Below are 18,058 nucleotides of genomic sequence, written 5' to 3' on the forward strand. Positions count from 1 at the left end.
AAAGCAGGGGTCTCCAACCTTGGTCCCTTTAAGACTTGTGGACTTCAACTCCCAGAGTCCCTCAGCCAGCAAAGCTGGCTGAGGAACTCTGGGAGTTGAAGTCCACAAGTCTTAAAGGGACCAAGGTTGGAGACCCCTGCTCTAAAGTAGTGCTTCTCAACCTCAGCAGCTTGTAAATGTGTGGACTTCAACTCCCAGAATTCTTCAGCCTGGAAGCTTTAAGAAATCTGGACTTCAGCTCCCAGAATTCCCCAGTCAGCAAGCTTCAAAATGTGTGGACTTCAACTCTCAACGTTCCTCAGTCAGGAAGCTTTAAAATCTGTGGAGTTAAAAAGGCTGGCTGGGGAATTCTGGGAGTTGAAGTCCACAGGTCTTCACAGTTGCCAAGCGTGAAGGCTGCTGATGTAAACATGTCTACGGGACTGTGTGACTTGCCTGAAAACTTATTTTGCCTATTTTTGATTGCTCCAACAGAAAACCCCTGAGGGCTTCCCATGGAAGCCTTTGCTCCCCGCTAGCCCATTATTATTCCTGAATTGGGCGCAAAAGGAATGTGAACCTTCTAGGTCTGAACAATCCCATCCGAGACCACTTTCAGCCAGTCTGATTGCATATGGATTGCTGTGGCTAGGGATTCGACCGGAAGCACCGCGGTGAGACAGTCGGGGAATAGCGAGCTCTGATGAGCTTTGCAACGAACCGATGCCGAGCGATCTTCGGACCAGATCTGTCCTGTAGGGATGGGGAAGAAAGAGAGGCATCTCGGAAGACCAAGAGGAACCGGCAAGTTCCTCGGAGGTCAGAGAAAACTCTTTGACTCGGCGGCGGGGGGAGGTGGCCATAGTGGCTGTTATTAAGCTGGGGCAACCGCACCAAGATTTTGAGCAGGAGCGGTGATTTGGATGGAATATTGAAGCCGGCTAATACCAACTCACAAGAAAATGGGATTGCTGTGGCTAGCAAGTGTGGGATTTGTCAGGGAATATAAGTAGTCCTTGACTTACAGCTGTTCACTTAGGGACCGTTCCAAGTTACAATGGCAATGAAAAAAGTGACGCTTTGTGAGTGTTTTTCTGACCTTCTCTCCAGGGCTGGTAGTCACTTACCTTCACTACCGGTTCATAAATGTGAGCACGCCTTCCGCGCGTGCGCAGAGCGTCAAAAACGTGGATAAATGGGAAGTGATTACATCCGGACGCGTGGGCGGAACCTCCTGCAGCCCCCACTACCAGTTCTACCGAATTGGATAGAACCAGCTGAATACCACCACTGCTTCCCTCCCTATCACTCACACACACACACACACACACACACACCTTTGCTGGTCTATTGTCATTTCTTACCACACTGAGAAAACAGAATCTTCCCTTTCCTTTTCCAGAGACGGAGGTTTTCACACACAGAGACAGCCAGGTCAGTTTCATATGTACGCTTTTTAATATTAATTCTGTCAACACTACACACAACCAGTAACAATGATAAATACTGCAATGGAAATGTTAAAAAAAAAATATTATACATGTAACATGTCTTCCAAAAACCACATTGTAAAAATAAATTAATGTGTAAACTTGACGGTAAATTATAATAATAATAATAATAATAAAAAAAAACCCAATAACCCAACAGATTGGTTTAAGGCAGTCATCTACATGATGGGGACAGGACTGTGCTACGTTGCTCAGACTGGGGAAGCAAAAAATGAAGACTGGGTTTTGCTAGAAAACAAAAAGCTAACTTTACTGGGAAGGGAGCGGGATTAGCCAGAACAAGCAGTCTCCCCTTCCCAATTTATAAGTGAGTTTGAGAGGGAAGTGATACGGCCGGTGTCTTGACGAGCAGGTTGGTTATCCTCAAATCTACACGCTTCCCTGTTAGACTCTGACGTCTTCCCTTTCTTTGTCTGTTTCATGCCCGCACAAGTCAAACATGGCAAGAGGCTCCAATAGAAGAGGGAATTTGTAGCTCGGGGTTCAACGGTGGGACCCCCGGTGCTCTCTGGGCTTTGCGGTTTTCCTGCAGACGTTTCATGACTCAACTAGGTGATATAATCAGTGCTAGAAGCCAGGAGAGTTTCAGGAGGAGGAGGAGGAGGAGGAGGAGGAGGAGGAGAAGAAGAAGACCATGAGGACTGTGGGGTCCTTGGTGCTCGCTGAACTTTGCAGTTTCCTGCAAGTGTTTCATGACCAAACTAGGTAACATCATAAGTGTGAGGAGGAGGAGGAGGAGGAAGAGGAGGAGAAGAGGACAACTGTGGAGTCCTTGGTGCTCTCTGAGCTTGATTGTTTCCTCACAGACATTTCATTACCAAACTACGTTCCATCATCAGTGCAAAAAGGGAGTGAGATTTACTCTCTTTTTATATATTAGTGGCTTGTCCTTTTTCCTGTTTTCTTCTTGGTGGTTCCTTGGTTAGGCTGTTTACTGAACTGATAGTTCCTTGATTGGGGTAAATAGAGAACAATCCCCACTCCCTTCTAGTACTGATGATGTCAGCTAGATGCGCAATGAAACATTTACAAGAACACCACCCAGCTCAAGAGGCACCAAGGACCCCAGTTTATATACACTAGCGGTGTATAGTTTGGTAGTAGCTTGATTAGAATATTGTTTTCTGTTCGATTGTTTGTCTGGAAGTAATCCCTGCTTACCTGGGTGCTGGCTGTTGGAAAGGATGTGTTCTGGGATTAAAGAAAACAACAGCACAAATTCCACACTTGCTGGCACTGATGATGTTACCTAGCTGGGTCATGAAACGTCTGCAAGAAAACAACCAAGCTCAGACAGCACCAAGAACTTCATGGTGGTCCTTCTTCTCCACTCAACAAACCCTATTCCCTGCTAACAAGGATGATGTTACCTAGCTGGGTCATGAAACGTCTGCAAGAAAACAACCAAGCCCAGACAGCACCTCACATGGATAAGGTGGTTTTCACTAACCCTCCCAAGAGGCAGCTGGTGGAGAAGTCTTTGGGCCTCCTCATCTTATCTCATCTCTTCTTCTGCCCTCAAGGATAGGAAGAGGATTTCATTACATCTATTTTTGCTCCTGGAGAACAGATGGTTGAGAGCTAACATCACTGATAAACCGACACTTAGAAGAGGAAGAGTGAACAGACTAACTAAGTTTCTTCTAAGTTTTCCGCAGAAGACTCTTGCTTCCATACCCTCATGGCACACACTTTCAGGAACCGGAGAGTTGGGGGTTACTCGGAAGAGTATCTGCTCTCTCCCAGCAAGAAACAAACTGAAGCACTCCTGATCACTTTATTGAACTAATGGAGCTACTGAGGGGAGGGGGGACTGATAGGGGAGGGGGCAGTTTGAACAGTGCAAAATCTAAAGGGGTCTCCTGCCCCCTCCAACAAACAAGAACAAAGACCAAATTATCCCCTTGCAGTTTTGGGAGGCAGAATCATCTTCTGGTTCCCCCTGGGTGAAAATCAACTATTATTTTAAAAAGAGAAGATGGGATAGCATTTACTGAATCTCTTGGTTGGTCGTAAGGTGCTTACAAGCAAGAAAACACGGAGGCTTTCAAGAAGGGACTGGACAACCATTTGTCCAAAGTGCTATAGGGTCTCCTGCTTGAGCAGGGGGTTGGATTAGAAGACCTCCAAGGTCCCTTCCAACTCTGTTATTTTGTATTCTGTAATTCCTCATTGAAGGAATTGAAGATGCAGTGGCTTTCAAGGGGACAAAGAGTCCTGTAGTGATGTTCTCTCACTTGGTTCCTTCCAAAGGAGGGAGGGGGCTGGAGAGATGGGTGAAGGAATATGGGGGAGCCACAGATTCTAGGCCAAGACCCTCTGCAGCAATGGAGGTCATCTCCCACAAAGCAAAGAAGAACCTCAGCAAATCCTCCAGAAATCCTCCAGAAATTATGAGTTCTCCAATGTTGGAAGTTTTAAAGAAGAGATTGGACAACCCTTTGTTATAGGATCTCCTGCTTGAGCAGGGGGTTGGACTAGAAGACCTCCAAGGTCCCTTCCAACTCTGTTATTCTGTTAAGGTGCTTGGTTGGTAAATACGTGCCTCCTCCATCTTAGCTCCTGAATTCCCTGGAGATGCACTTTGGGATACTCTTGGGATCTCTTGTTGTGGTCCGCCAGTAGCCTGCGGAGCTGGCAACGGACTTGGACAGCGATAAGGCTGAGGAAGAGTGTGGGCCAGTCCTGGAGGCTGGGGAAGGCCCACATGACAGTTCTGCGTTGGAGGCTGAGGTGGGGCTAGGGCCATCTGGGAGTGATGTACGTACTCCAGAGCCTCCAGAGGCTGACAGTAGTGAGGCAGAGGAACAGGAGGAGCCTGTTCCTAGTGCATGCATGAGAAGAGCTGCCAGAAGGTAAGAGCAGCTCAAGCAAAGAAGACAACTCGGGAGTAGGGCCAAGAGATGATTGGCCCCTCCCATAACGCTTAAAAGACCAGCAACGGCGTTTGGGCTCTTTGCCGGAAAACAATGTTGATAGCTTCGTCTTCTTGTATTTGTTTCGTATCAGTGTCTTCTGAACGTTTGCCAAGAAAGCCTTTGGCAGTTTGCCTAATTAGATCAAGGTTTGTGAGAGAACTGAGGAATTTGTGTTGGGAGGAATTTGCTTTAGTTTAGTTGAACTACGCAGAGAATGAAGTAATTCTCAGCTGTGCGAATAAGATTTGTTTGTTTTTTCCCTGACTGAGTTTCCTACTGCCTACTTGGGCCTGGGTCACATCATCACTGTGGGGCAGCTGTTTTATTGGGGGAGGGTGTCTCCAAGGGTTAGGAGGAGAATATGCTGAAGACAGAGAGAAGAAGCTGCCAACCTTTCAGCAGAACAGGTATAGATTGAGAAGACACAACAGAAGCTGAGGAACGAGGGCTGTGTGCAATTCAGCAGAGCTTGCAATTCTAGACCTTAACCACCGGACATGGGTGCCAAGATTCCTTCGGACAAGTAAGTTAGGCCTTTGACTTTTCTTGCTATCTTTCATTCTTCCCCAACATGTCTACCATTTGACCGGATTGCTTGCGTATCTCAGACAAGGAGGGAAGGAGACCCTTCCCCAGGGACCTTGGTCTTTCACAGCAGATGGCAGGATTGGGCCATATCCAAAATGACTTCTGGTTTTTTTTTTCCAGATTTGCTGCAAATTCTGAAGGCAACAGAGAAGGGTCTTGTCCTGCAGGAGTTTAGGTCCCTTCCTTGGAAAGGGAAGAGCGGCAGGAAAGCAGGCAAGGAGGACCACAAACGTTTGCCTTTGTGAGTAACCCTGTCAAGTAAGAAGAGAGTCCCTCAAGTGGGAATGGAGGAGTCCTAAACCGCCTAGTCTAAAATGATGACCAGTCACTCAATTGGTCCCTAAGAGGGAGAAAATAGCACATCCATCCATCCACCCACCCATCTATCCCTGCCTTCTACAACCATCTATCCATCCCACCATTTCACCATCCATCCATCCATCCATTCCATCATCCCACCATTCATCTCTATCCCTGCATCCATCTTTTCATCCATCCCATCCCATTATCCCACCATCCCACCATCTATCCATCCATCCCATCATCCATTCCTCCTTCCCATTATCCCATCATCCATTCATCCTTCCATCCCTCTATCCAATTATCCCACCATCCATCCATCCGTCCATCCATCCATCTGTCCATCCATCCCATCATCCATTCATTCTTCCATCCCTCTATCCCATTATCCCATCATCCATCCATCCATCCCATCATCCATTCCTCCTTCCCATTATCCCATCATCCATTCATCCTTCCATCCCTCTATCCCATTATCCCACCATCCATCCATTTGTCCATGCATCCCATCATCCATTCCTCCTTCCCATTATCCCATCATCCATTCATCCTTCCATCCCTCTATCCCATTATCCCACCATCCATCCATCCATCCGTCCATCCATCCCATCATCCATTCCTCCTTCCCATCATCCATTCATCCTTCCATCCCTCTATCTCATTATCCCACCATCCACCCATCCATTCATCCATCCATCCATCCGTCCATCCATCCCATCATCCATTCCTCCTTCCATCCCTCTATCCTATTATCCCACCATCCATCCATCCATCTGTCCATCCATCCATTGAAGGGAGACATGACAGCAATATTCCAGTATTTGAGGGCCTGCCGCAAAGAAGAGTGGGGGGTCCACCTATTCTCCAAAGCCCCTGGAAGCAGAACAAGAAGCAGTGGATAGAAACTAATGAAGGAGAGAAGCCGCCTGGAGTTAAGGAGAAACTTCCTGACAGTGAGAACAATTAGCCAGGGGAACAATCTGCCACCGGAACTTGTGGGTATTTCATCACTGGAAGTTTTTAAGAAAAGACTGGACAACCTCCTGTCTGAAATGGCATAGGATCTCCTGCTTGAGCAGGGGGTTGGACTAGAAGATCTCTAAGGTCCCTTCCAGCTCTATTCTGATTGATTAAGATCAAGAGAAGAAGAATGGGCCCTAATATTTACCAATTTAATCTCTTTAGGGCACAAATACGAACAAGGTAAAATTCAAAGCACAGTCCTTTTGCAATCCCCCAAATTCTGGTGGAGAACAAAACCCGACAAAGCGTTTGGCTAGAAACACAAAGGTAGGAAGGTGACCGGAATCGCGTTAAGCAGTGCAAAGGTTCTTCTTCTTCTTTTTTTAAATTACTGTTATCCGTGTGAACAAATCATGTGTGAAAAATCAAATACGGATGAGTTCATCTCCAGGTAGAAGCTTTTCAAAGGAATTAAGGAAGTCTTTTTTTTTTTAAAGGGAAATTTTTCTGGCCTAGATTCATCACTAATAAGGTCATTTTACTTGGGGGGTGTGTGTGTCAGAGTTTATTCGGTTAAAAGGGTCAGCCTTTGCTACGGTTTTACTCGTCCCATGAAGTTCTTCCAGGCTGGTCCTCAACTCAAAAGACCAGCTCAGCAGAAGAAACCTGCACTCTCCTGTATCTCGTTTCCAAAATATCTTATTTTTCTCTTATACCTTTACTCTTCTTCAAAAGGAACCACGGAAGAAACACTGCTTCCCAAAACCCCAGGATCACTTTCTCCGTGGACAACGGGTGGACGTGCTAAACCAGGATGGGATATGTAGTATCCACGTACATAAATACTCTTAGCAGGAGGAGACAGCGGTCCAGATTTGCGCTCAGGAGGGGAGCGCTGATGACCCAGGGGACAAATCCTCAACCCAACTTGGAGCAGAATTCCCTGAAGGTGAGCAAGAAATCCGGCTTTGATAGGGGCAACCACTCTGCCATGTTGGGTTTTTGTGTCTATATGTATTTAAATATTTTGAGTGGTGTGGTGGCCTAGAGGTGGAGCTCTCACCTCACAATCAGGAGGCTGTGAGTTCGATCCTAGGTACAGGCAGATATTTCTCTCTCTGGGCACATTGAGAATACATCCGCTGAACTAAAACTCCGCAGTGGTGACAGGAAGAGTATCCGGCCAGCAAACACTCGGCTCCATTCAGTTGCCCAGACTCCACCCCATAAAGGATTATGGGGTTGTTAAAAGATGATGATGATATATTTAAATATTTTCCCCGTTAGGTTGCAAAGCTTGGCACGGTCCGAGTTTAGCAAAGCAGAATAATCTTCCATTTCGGTTATTATTTTTTCCTCCGTTACTATGGTTGGCTGGTAATTTTTACAAATGCTGCAAAAGCAACCTATTTACAAGCAACGGCTATGAGCCAACAGGGCACCAATCTGTCAAATGAGAAGAGCAGGCTAACTGGCATCGAAGAACGGGACAGGAATTGGGCCAAGGGGTCTCTATGGAAGCCCAGCCTGCCTCTCTCTTGGCTCCAGACGGAACGGGCCAACTCGCCACGGCCAATTCACCGCAGGACAATTTAACAGTTCAGTTCAATTATTTGAAATAAACAAATGAAAAATATTTTAGGTTTTGTCGTTCACGTTTCATCTTGTCCCTCTCTTTGGCATCCTTTCTTTCATGATTTTATTCCACCGTTTCTTTGATATTAATGTAACTCTAGTGCTGTGGTGCTGTGGCCTATTGGCTGCCGGCCCCTCCAACAGCCGAATCAGAGGAGGAGGAGGAGGAGGAGGAGGAGGAGGCGTGGGAGCCGAGGTTGGCATCAAGGCAACCAAGGGGAAAAGAGGGAATGGAGCTGGCAGAGAGAGAGAGAGAGACAGAGGCAGAGCCTGGGCCCTCAGATGGAGAGTCAACAGCCCCCAGGTCTGGATGTGGCTGATGAGAAAGAGGAGGAACAGCTGGGCCCAGTACCTGACGTGTGGATGCGCAGAAGGCAGAGGAGAGGAGAGCAGTGGAAATCTATGGGCCGGTCCTCAGGACGGAAGAGCCACCGCTGCTAGTGAAGCCCCATCTGGGGATAAAAGGCAAGGGGGGAGATGAATAGATGTGGCAGACAACTATTCATCTCCTCAACGGACTGATTTGTTAGCCTGAGGTGAGAGAGAAACTTTTAACCGGGGCTGCTGGCGCTCCTGATAAAGGAAAGAGAGGGTTTGTCGTGTTTGGGGAGCTGAGTCAGAACATGTGGCCAGCTGGCTATGGGGAGTTCTCCTGCTGCGAGTTGAGCATGGCGAGTGAGCGTGGTGAATTGTCATAGACCCGGGTCCAGAAGGGAGGCAGGTGCTGGGTCTGGCCAGCTGGATCTTGGGACAAAAGAGTGTTGCCTTCTGGACTCCTCAGGAACGGCTGTGGGCAGCCGCAGTCCTGTTTTTGAACCCAGTGGACCTGGATAAAGGAGAATATTTGTAGCTCAGGGTTGAAATAAGAAGGGACCCTTGGTGCTCTCTGAGCTTAAAGACTTTTCCATGCTCAAACTGGGTTAACACTACTAGTACTGATGATGTTACCTAGCTGAGTCATGAAATGTCTGCAAGAAAACCACCACGATTAGAGAGCACCAAGGCCACCCACACCCCCCAAAGTGGGCACAACAATCCAAGATCATCTTAGGGCAGCAGTTTGACCCCTGGTCCTCAGGAGCTAGAGGACCTCTTAATTTGCAAATGGAGGAGAAGACAACAGCCCAACGCAGATCTTCTCCTTTGTTCTTCAAGGTTCAAGAAACCAAGATTTCCACTGTGAGCTATGCTGCTTCTCAGTGTTGTTAGGGTTTGGGTTCAGTGAGTAGGAAAAACTATTGGGGTGAAGGGAGGGTGAACCCTGTTTCTCTGCTACACTTCACCCCCCGCCATGTTTTAGTGGCCACCGTTGTTTCATTGCTGGTCCCTTGCAATCCATCTTTGGTTATGGATTCATGCTGGCCAGTTCCTCTTTAGCAAAAATTAAAATCTCGTATTTCGTTCTTGCTCTCTTCCTCCCCTTCTTATTCAGCTTCCTCTTCTCCCAAAAGAAAATCCCTTTCATTTCTGGCCATGGATTGTTTTCCTTCTCCATTCAGACTCCTTGCACCTGGAATGTCAGGTAGAGGGACTCCGATCTTGGCAACTTTTAAGATCGGTGGACTTCAACTCCCAGAATTCCCCAGCCAGCATGTGCTGGCTGGGGAATTCTGGGAGCTGAAGTCCACCGATCTTAAAAAGTTGCCAAGGTTGGATAGCCCTGCCCTACGGCATCCTCAGCCAATCCATCCATCCATCTCTGGAACCCTAACACGTGATTCTTGAAACCAGCCCTGAATTCCCAAGAGATAAATGGACTTTTTTTCTGTACAGAGCTCACTTCCTGCAGTTTTAACACATGGGGAGGGAAAAAAAGTGAAAAGAGGATCTTAAAATGGTTAATATTATTCTTAATTTCCTTTTTTTTCTTCTTCTTTTTTTTTTTTTTTTGGTTTCTCCTGACTCTATGAACACAAAGAGGTCCTACCATAGGAGGAAGCCATGGCTGTTAAGTTTTACAGTTATAATGGAACGCGCCGGTCGCCCTCGGCTTGGCCTGGCGTCGCCCGTTACTGGATGTGACAGGCAGTGGAAGAGGTGGCTTGACAGCACATGCAAGTGGGGTTGACGGACTTGGGCGGAATCAAGTCGAGGTCCTCGTCGTCGGGAATCTCGTCCAACCGGTAGCCGTCCTTGAGGAGTTGGATATTCAAATCCTGGTTGATCTGCTGCAGACAAAGAGACAACATGTCAACCCAGCAACCGTCCAACCGGGGTCTTCCCCCCCCCCGCCCCCCCGAAAGGCCCCTGGACGGGAATGGTAGGCATGGATATGGATGTTAGAAAAGATGGACTTCTTGGTCAGCTTCCTTAGATATCAAATTGTAACAACTATCCTGTTGCAATTCTATGCTGTTATATTATAGCAATAACACTTAGACTTATAGACCGCTTCACAGTTCTTCGCCGTCTCTAAGCAGTTTACAGTCTCGGCATATTGCCTCCAACAATTTGGATCCTCATTTTACCGACTGCAGAAGGACGGAAGGCTGAGTCAAACTTGAGTCGGTGTGGATCGAACTCCTGTAAGTGAACAGTGAGTTAGCCTGCAATTCTGCATTCTAACCATTGTGCTAACACAGCTCAAAGATAGATAGATAGATAGATAGATAGATAGATAGATAGATAGATAGATAGATAGATAGATAGATAGATAGATAGATAGATAGATAGTGTTGTGACTCATCCTTCCTTCTCTCCTCAGCCGGGCCCCTCCCGTCTCCAACCAGGCCTTTTATCAGACTCTGAGTCTGATAATGAAGATGGAACGGCCTGTCATGCCTCCAGCCCCCGGCTCTGGCCCCATGCCTGGAGAGGATTCCAGGGGTGGGAGGACAAGCCTGATAAACCTCACTCGTACAGCGTGTGTTCCTTTGGCTCAGTCGTCAGAGCAGGAAGGCAGCCAGGTGCTGGAATTACTCGGCCCTACTCCCTCTGACCCCTCCCTTTCCCAGAAGCTGACAGCAGATCCAGCTGAAGACAATTCAGAGTAGGAGGACCCTCGCTTCCGGAGATGGCATAGGGCCGGGTTATTTACGGGACCGCCTACTGCTACCGGATACCTCTCACCGACCCGTGCGCTCTCACAGAGAGGGACTCCTCAGGGTGCCGTCAGCTAGACAGTGTCGTCTGGCGACGCCCAGGGGAAAGGCCTTCTCTGTGGGGGCTCCCACCCTCTGGAACGAACTCCCCCCAGGACTCCGTCAACTTCCGGACCTCCGGACCTTCCGTCGCGAGCTCAAGACACACTTATTCATCTGTGCAGGACTGGCGTAGATTTTAAATTTTATAGGGGTTTTAAATTGGTCTTAATATTTATATTTCTAGTTTTAATAATTTGGGCATTAGAATAAGTTTTTTAATGTTTATTTTAAATTGTATATAATAGAATAGAATAGAATAGAATAGAATAGAATTTTATTGGCCAAGTGTGATTGGACACACAAGGAATTTGTCTTGGTGCATATGCTCTCAGTGTACATAAAAGAAAAGATACCTTCATCAAGGTACAACATTTACAACACAATTGATGATCAATATAGCAATATAAATCATAAGGATTGCCAGCAACAAGTTATAGTCATACAGTCATAAGTGGAAAGAGATTGGTGATGGGAACTATGAAACGATTAATAGTAGTGCAGATTCAGTAAATAGTCTGACAGTGTTGAGGGAATTATTTGTTTAGCAGAGTGATGGCCTTCGGGAAAAAACTGTTCTTGTGTCTAGTTGTTCTGGTGTGCAGTGCTCTATAGCGTCGTTTTGAGGGTAGGAGTTGAAACAGTTTATGTCCAGGATGCGAGGGATCTGCAAATATTTTCACGGCCCTCTTCTTGATTCGTGCAGTATACAGGTCCTCAATGGAAGGCAAGTTGGTAGCAATTGTTTTTTCTGCAGTTCTAATTATCCTCTGAAGTCTGTGTTTTTCTTGTTGGGTTGCAGAACCGAACCAGACAGTTATAGAGGTGCAAATGACAGACTCAATAATTCCTCTGTAGAACTGGATCAGCAGCTCCTTGGGCAGTTTGAGCTTACTGAGTTGGCGCAGAAAGAACATTCTTTGTTGTCCTTTTTTAATGATGTTTTTGATGTTAGCTGTCCATTTGAGATCTTGCGATATGATAGAACCCAGAAATTTGAAGGTTTCTACTGTTGATACTGTGTTGTCAAGTATTGTGAGAGGTGGAAGTATGGAAGGGTTTTTCCTAAAATCTACCACCATTTCTACGGTTTTGAGTGTGTTCAGTTCCAGATTGTTTTGGTTGCACCACAAGGCTAGTCGTTTTATATAAGTGTTTTATATGCCTGTGAACCGCCCTGAGTCCTTCGGGAGATAGGGCGGTATATAAATATGAATAATAAATAAATAAATAAATCTGAGAGGCGACGCCAGCAGAAGGAGGGGTGGGTGGGGCAGGCCTGGATAAATGCTGAGTCATGGAGCCACACCGCACAGCCTATATAAAGGACCTGCTTTTGGCATTCCAACCTTGAGTCAAGCAAAGTCTTATCGAGTTTGCTGATACTGGACCCTATCGCTGAAGTCACAACTTGGACTCCTGCCTGCCCTGATAACCCTCGAAGGGACTTGGCAAGCTGCAGAGGCTTCGTTGCCAAGTTTGTCACGGATTTCCTTGACTCGTTCGTCGGAGTGGGGGGTGGGACATGACAGATAGATAGATAGATAGATAGATAGATGGATGGATGGTCGGTCAGATAGATAGAACTTAGCAATAGCACTTATTTATTTATTTATTTATTTATTATTTAAATTTCTATACCGCCCTTCTCCCGAAGGACTCAGGGCAGTTCACAGCCAAATAAAATACACAATAATGTTACAATATAAACACAATTAAAATACAATTAAAAAACTTATTCAATTGGGCCGAAATTAAAAATTTAGAATAAATAATAAAAACCCAATTAAAACCCATAAATTTAAAAAACTAACCCAGTCCTGCGCAGATGAATAAATGCATTTTAAGCTCGCGACGAAAGGTTCGGAGGTCCGGAAGTTGACGGAGTCCCGGGGGGAGTTCGTTCCAGAGGGCGGGAGCCCCCACAGAGAAGGTCCTTTCCCTGGGCGTCGCCAGACGACACTGACGCGCCGACGGCACCCTGAGGAGTCCCTCTCTGTGAGAGCGCACGGGTCGGTGGGAGGTATTCGGTAGCAGTAGGCGGTCCCGTAAATAGCCCGGCCCTATGCCATGGAGCGCTTTGAAGACGTTCACCAAAACCTTGAAGCGCACCCGGAAGGCCACAGGTAGCCAGTGCAGTCTGCGCAGGATAGGTGTCACGCGGGAGCCACGAGGGGCTCCCTCTATCACCCGCGCAGCCGCGTTCTGGACTAACTGAAGCCTCCGGATGCCCCTCAAGGGGAGCCCCATGTAGAGAGCATTGCAGTAATCCAGACGAGACGTCACGAGGGCGTGAGTGACTGTGCACAAGGCATCCCGGTCTAGAAAGGGGCGCAGCTGGCGCACCAGGCGAACCTGGTGGAAAGCTCTCCTGGAGACGGCCGTCAGGTGGTCTTCAAAAGACAGCCGTTCATCCAGGAGAACGCCCAAGTTGCGCACCCTCTCCATCGGGGCCAATGACTCGCTCCCAACAGTCAGCCGTGGACTCAGCTGACTGTACCGGGATGCCGGCATCCACAGCCACTCCGTCTTGGAGGGATTGAGCTTGAGCCTGTTTCTCCCCATCCAGACCCGTACGGCTTCCAAACACCGGGACAGCACTTTGATAGCTTCATTGGGGTGGCCCGGTGTGGAAAAGTACAGCTGGGTGTCATCAGCGTACAGCTGGTACCTCACACCGAAGCCACTGATGATCTCATTATTATTATTATCTCATTATTATCATTATTATTATTATTATTAGACTTATATACCGCTTCACAGTGCTTTACAGCCCCCTCTAAGCGATTTACAGTGATACGGCAATTCTAATCACTGCACAGCTCAAAGATAGATAGATTGATAGATCGATGGATGGATGGACGGACAGTCAGACAGATACAACTTAGCACTGGCACTTAGACTTATAGACTTCTTCCCAGTGCTTCACAGCCCACTCTAACCGATTTCCAGAGTCAGCCTTTTGCCCCCAACAATCTGGGTCCTCACTTTACCCACCTCGGAAGGACGGAAGGCTGGGTCAACCTTGAACCTGGTGAGATTTGAACTGCCAAATTGCGGGCAGGCAGCAGAAGTAGCTTGCAGTGCTATTGCGATGATTTTAATTATGATTTTATCTTAATTTAATATTTTATCTCGGATATTGTGTTGTCCACACGCCTCATTCCCTCTATCTATGTGTCTGTCTGTCTGTCTGTCAAAATGGGATTTACGAGGCTCTCAATTTTGGCCTGACGGTCACAAGATCAAGTCTGAATCTGCAGCTTTTGAACACGGCGACTTCTCAACTCTGACTGACTCCTAAGAGATGAGCTCTTGCCAGATGGCTACAGGTAGTCCCTGACTTACAACCGTTCGTTTAGTGACCCTTTAAAGTGACAGCGGCACTGAAGAAAGGACCGTTTTTCACACTTACGACCATTGCAGCTTCCCCATGGTCATGTGATCAAAATTTGGATGGTTGGCAACTGGCTCGCATTTATGACGGTCGCAGTGTCTCAGAGTCACGTGATCCCCTTTTGTGACCTTCAAACAAGCAAAGTCCATGGGGAAGCCGGATTCACTTAACAACCGCGTGACTAACTTAACTATTTCAGTGATTCGCTCAATAACAGTTGCAGGAAAGGCCGTAAAATGGGGCAAAACTCACTTAACATTGTCTCCAGAGGTGGGTTTCAACAGGTTCTGACCAGTTCTGCAGAACTGGTAGCGGAAATTTTGAGTAGTTTGGAGAACCGGTAGTAAAAATTCTGACTGGCCCTGCCCCCATCTATTCTCTGCCTCCTGAATCCCAGCTGATCGGGAGGAAATGGGGCTTTTGCAGTAACCTTTCCCTGGAGTGGGGTGGGAATGGAGATTTTGCAGTAACCTTCCCCTGCCACGCCCACCAAGCGACGCCCACAGAACAGGTAGTAAAAATTTTGAAACCCACCACTGATTGTCTCGCTTAGCAATGGAAATTTTTGGGCTCAATTGCGGTTGCAAGCCAGGTCCTTGACTTACAAGTTTGTTTAGTGACCAAAGTTACAATCGCACCAAAAAAAGTGACTTATGACCACGTTTCACTCTTGCAACCACTGCAGCAGCCCCCATGGTCACGTGATCAAAATTCAGACGCTCGGCAACTGGCATGTACTTGTGACAGTTGCCGTGTCCCAGGGTCACGTGATCCCCTTTGGCGACCTTCTGGCAAGCAAAGTCACTAGCAAAGCCCGATTCACTTAACAACCGTGTAAACGAACTGCAGTGTTTCACTTAACAACTGTGGCAAGGAAGGTTGTAAAACGGGGCAAAACTCAATTTAGCAACTGCTTCGTTTAGCAATGGGTATCTTGGGCTCAATTGTCATAAGTCGAGGATTCCCTGTACTGAAAAAATAAGCGTGTTTGCCAAAGTTTGACTGCCAATCTCGTTGTTCCAGGCTATTTTCAATGACTGAGAAAGACAAATGTATTTGTAGCGTCTGATGCCCTGAAGATCTCCACGGAGGAGAACTAATCATGACTCTGGCCGGCTCTTATCTCTCCCTGCTTCTGTGATGAAAATTACATCAGGTCTTCCCTAGGGCACTGTCTGCATTCCCACTTCAGAAATATTAACAGTAAAGCTAGAAGTTTCAGCCCAAGAAAACGACTGCCAAAGTTCACTGCCTTTGAAAATCTGGTTGGTACTTTTAAGATTCCTCATACTTTGCAAGGAGAAGGACCATCCCAAAGGTGCGTTTTTTTTTCTCTCAAGAGGCAACTGGACTTTCTTGTTTTTTCTTTGAAGACGTTTCCCTTCTCATCCGAGAAGCTTCTTCAGCTCTGACTGGAATTCAGAGTGGGGCGGGAGAAAGGGAAGGGTTTCTACTCCTTGCAAACAGCTGGTCATTTGCATTCCTTTTAGAGGGTCTTTGAGGGTCACTTGGAGGTTTATCTGTGTCCTCAGGGTCACCTGAGTAGTGCAAACGGTTCCCGTAGTCTGCAATTTTTCTGGCAATCCGTTTATGCTCCCACACCATTCAAAGGGTGGTCCATCCCAAAGCGCATAGCTAAAAGTCTATGGAGATTCTCAGCCATCCAGATGATCCAAGAAGCTTCTTCAGCTCTGACTGGATGGCGGGGTATGGAAGGACTTGTACTCCTTGCAGACAGCTGGTCATTTGCATTATTTTTAGAGAGTCGTTGAGGCCACTTGGAGATTTGCCTGTGTCCTCAGGGTCACCTGAGTGGTGTATCAGCCTGCCCCTTTCTTCAACGGAGAAGGGACACAGGGCAGAGAAACATCTTGCAGCCAGAAGGCTCCACACCCATTTGCACCACTCAGGTGACCCTGAGGACATAGATAAACCTTCCAGTGGCCTCAACAACCCTCTAAAAGGATGCAAATGACCAGCTGTCTGCAAGGAACATAAATCCTTCCATTCCCCACAATCCGGTCACAGCTGAAGAAGCTTCTTGGATGAGAAGCGAAATGTCTTCAAAGAAAAACCAAGAAAGTTCATTTGCCTCTTGAAAAAAAAAACACCTCTGGGACAACCAGGACTTGGGTGACGGAGAATCTCCATCGACCAAGAGAAAGACAAGTTTATTCTTGACGAGACGCAAAGGGATGAAATCAGACCCACCTCAGCTGAAGAATATCCCGAGGAGGAATATCTGGACATGTCAAAGTCGTCATCACTGCAAAGCAAGAGAAGACACAATGAGGGAAAGGCACCTCCGGCAAGCAAAAGAGCACGTTGTGTAGCAAAATCAATCTTCACTTTCACAGACGAGGAGAGAACAGTCCTGTGGGACCCACCAGGCTGGATCTACTGTGATCTATATGAATGTAACTGTTCTATTACCAGGAAGTCACAGAGAGGAGGGGGTCAACCTATTTTTCAAAGCCCCAGAAGACAAGACAAGAAGCAACAAATAGAAACTAACCAAGGAGAGAAGCAACCTGGAATTAAGGAGAACTTCCTAACAGCGAGGACAATTAACTAGGGGCCTCTGTGGCTCAGGCTGCTAATGCAGTCTGTTATTAACAGCAGCTCCCTGCAATTACTGCAGGTTCTAGTCCCACCAGGCCCAAGGTTGACTCAGCCTTCCATCCTTTATAAGGTAGGTAAAATGAGGACCCAGATTGTTGGGGGGGCAATAAGTTGACTTTGTATATAAATATACAAATAGAATGAAGACTATTGCTAACATAGTGTAAGCCGCCCTGAGTCTTCGGAGAAGGGCGGGATATAAATGTAAATTTAAAAAAAAAAACTAGTGCAGGGGTCTGCAAACTTGGCTCTTTTAAGACTCGTGGACTTCAACAAGCTGGCTGAGGAACGCTGGGAGTTGAAGTCCACAAGTCTTAAAAGAGCCAAGTTTGCAGACCCCTGCACTAGTAGAACGGCTTGCCACCAGAAGTTGTGGGTGCTCCATCACTGGAGGATTTTAAGAAGAGACTGGACAGACAGTTGTCTAAAACGGTAGAGGGTTTCCTCCTTGAGCTTGAACGAGAAAACCTCCAAGGTCCCTTCCAGCCCTGAAGGTCTTACTGTAGCCTTCCCTTCAAAAGAAGAGGAGGAGGGATCAACCTATATCCATGATGGGGAACCTATGGCACGTGTGCCACAGGTGGCACGTGGAACCATATCTGTGGGCACACGAGCGTTATCCTAGCTCAGCTCCAGCACGCATACGCATGCTGGCCAGCTGATTTTCAGGCCTTCTGGGCCCACCAGAAGTCGGGAAATGGGCCATTTCTGGCCTCCTGGGAGTGGGGGGAAGCCTGTTGTGCCTCGCTCGCTCCCCCCGCCGCAGCCGGGCCCCTCTTATCTCCTGCCAGATACTGATAGTGCTGAAGAATGTTCTGGCATGCCTCCAGCCCCCAGCCCTGGCACCATGCCTGGACAAACCAAACAAACAAACCTCCCTCCAATAGCATGTGCACCTGAAGCCAACCACGAGCTGGGTACAGCTGGAGACGAAACGATGCAATGGATAGATCCCCGCTTCCAGAGAATGGAGAGGTGACGTCAGCAAAAGGAAGGGAGGGGCAG

At 47.3% G+C, this 18,058-nt stretch overlaps 1 protein-coding gene across 2 annotated transcripts in view; it reads right to left on the minus strand.

The window, feature by feature from the left end:
• Nucleotides 1–1,420: 1,420 nt before the first annotated feature.
• FAM219A (family with sequence similarity 219 member A) overlaps nt 1,421–18,058 on the minus strand; it is an 89,026-nt gene continuing 72,388 nt past the window's right edge. Inside the window, exons 5-6 of one of the 2 annotated variants that reach the window (XM_058171971.1) lie at nt 16,643–16,697; nt 1,421–10,059 (exon numbers count right to left, since the gene is read on the minus strand). In XM_058171971.1, coding sequence (XP_058027954.1) covers nt 9,904–10,059; nt 16,643–16,697 — 211 coding nt within the window. In that variant the 3' untranslated portion in view covers nt 1,421–9,903. Of the gene's footprint in view, nt 10,063–16,642; nt 16,698–18,058 lie in introns of both variants that reach the window. The other variant, XM_058171970.1, reaches the window with a different exon arrangement.

The sequence above is a fragment of the Ahaetulla prasina genome, chromosome 2 (genome assembly GCF_028640845.1).
Source record: "Ahaetulla prasina isolate Xishuangbanna chromosome 2, ASM2864084v1, whole genome shotgun sequence".
Lineage (NCBI taxonomy): Eukaryota > Metazoa > Chordata > Lepidosauria > Squamata > Colubridae > Ahaetulla > Ahaetulla prasina.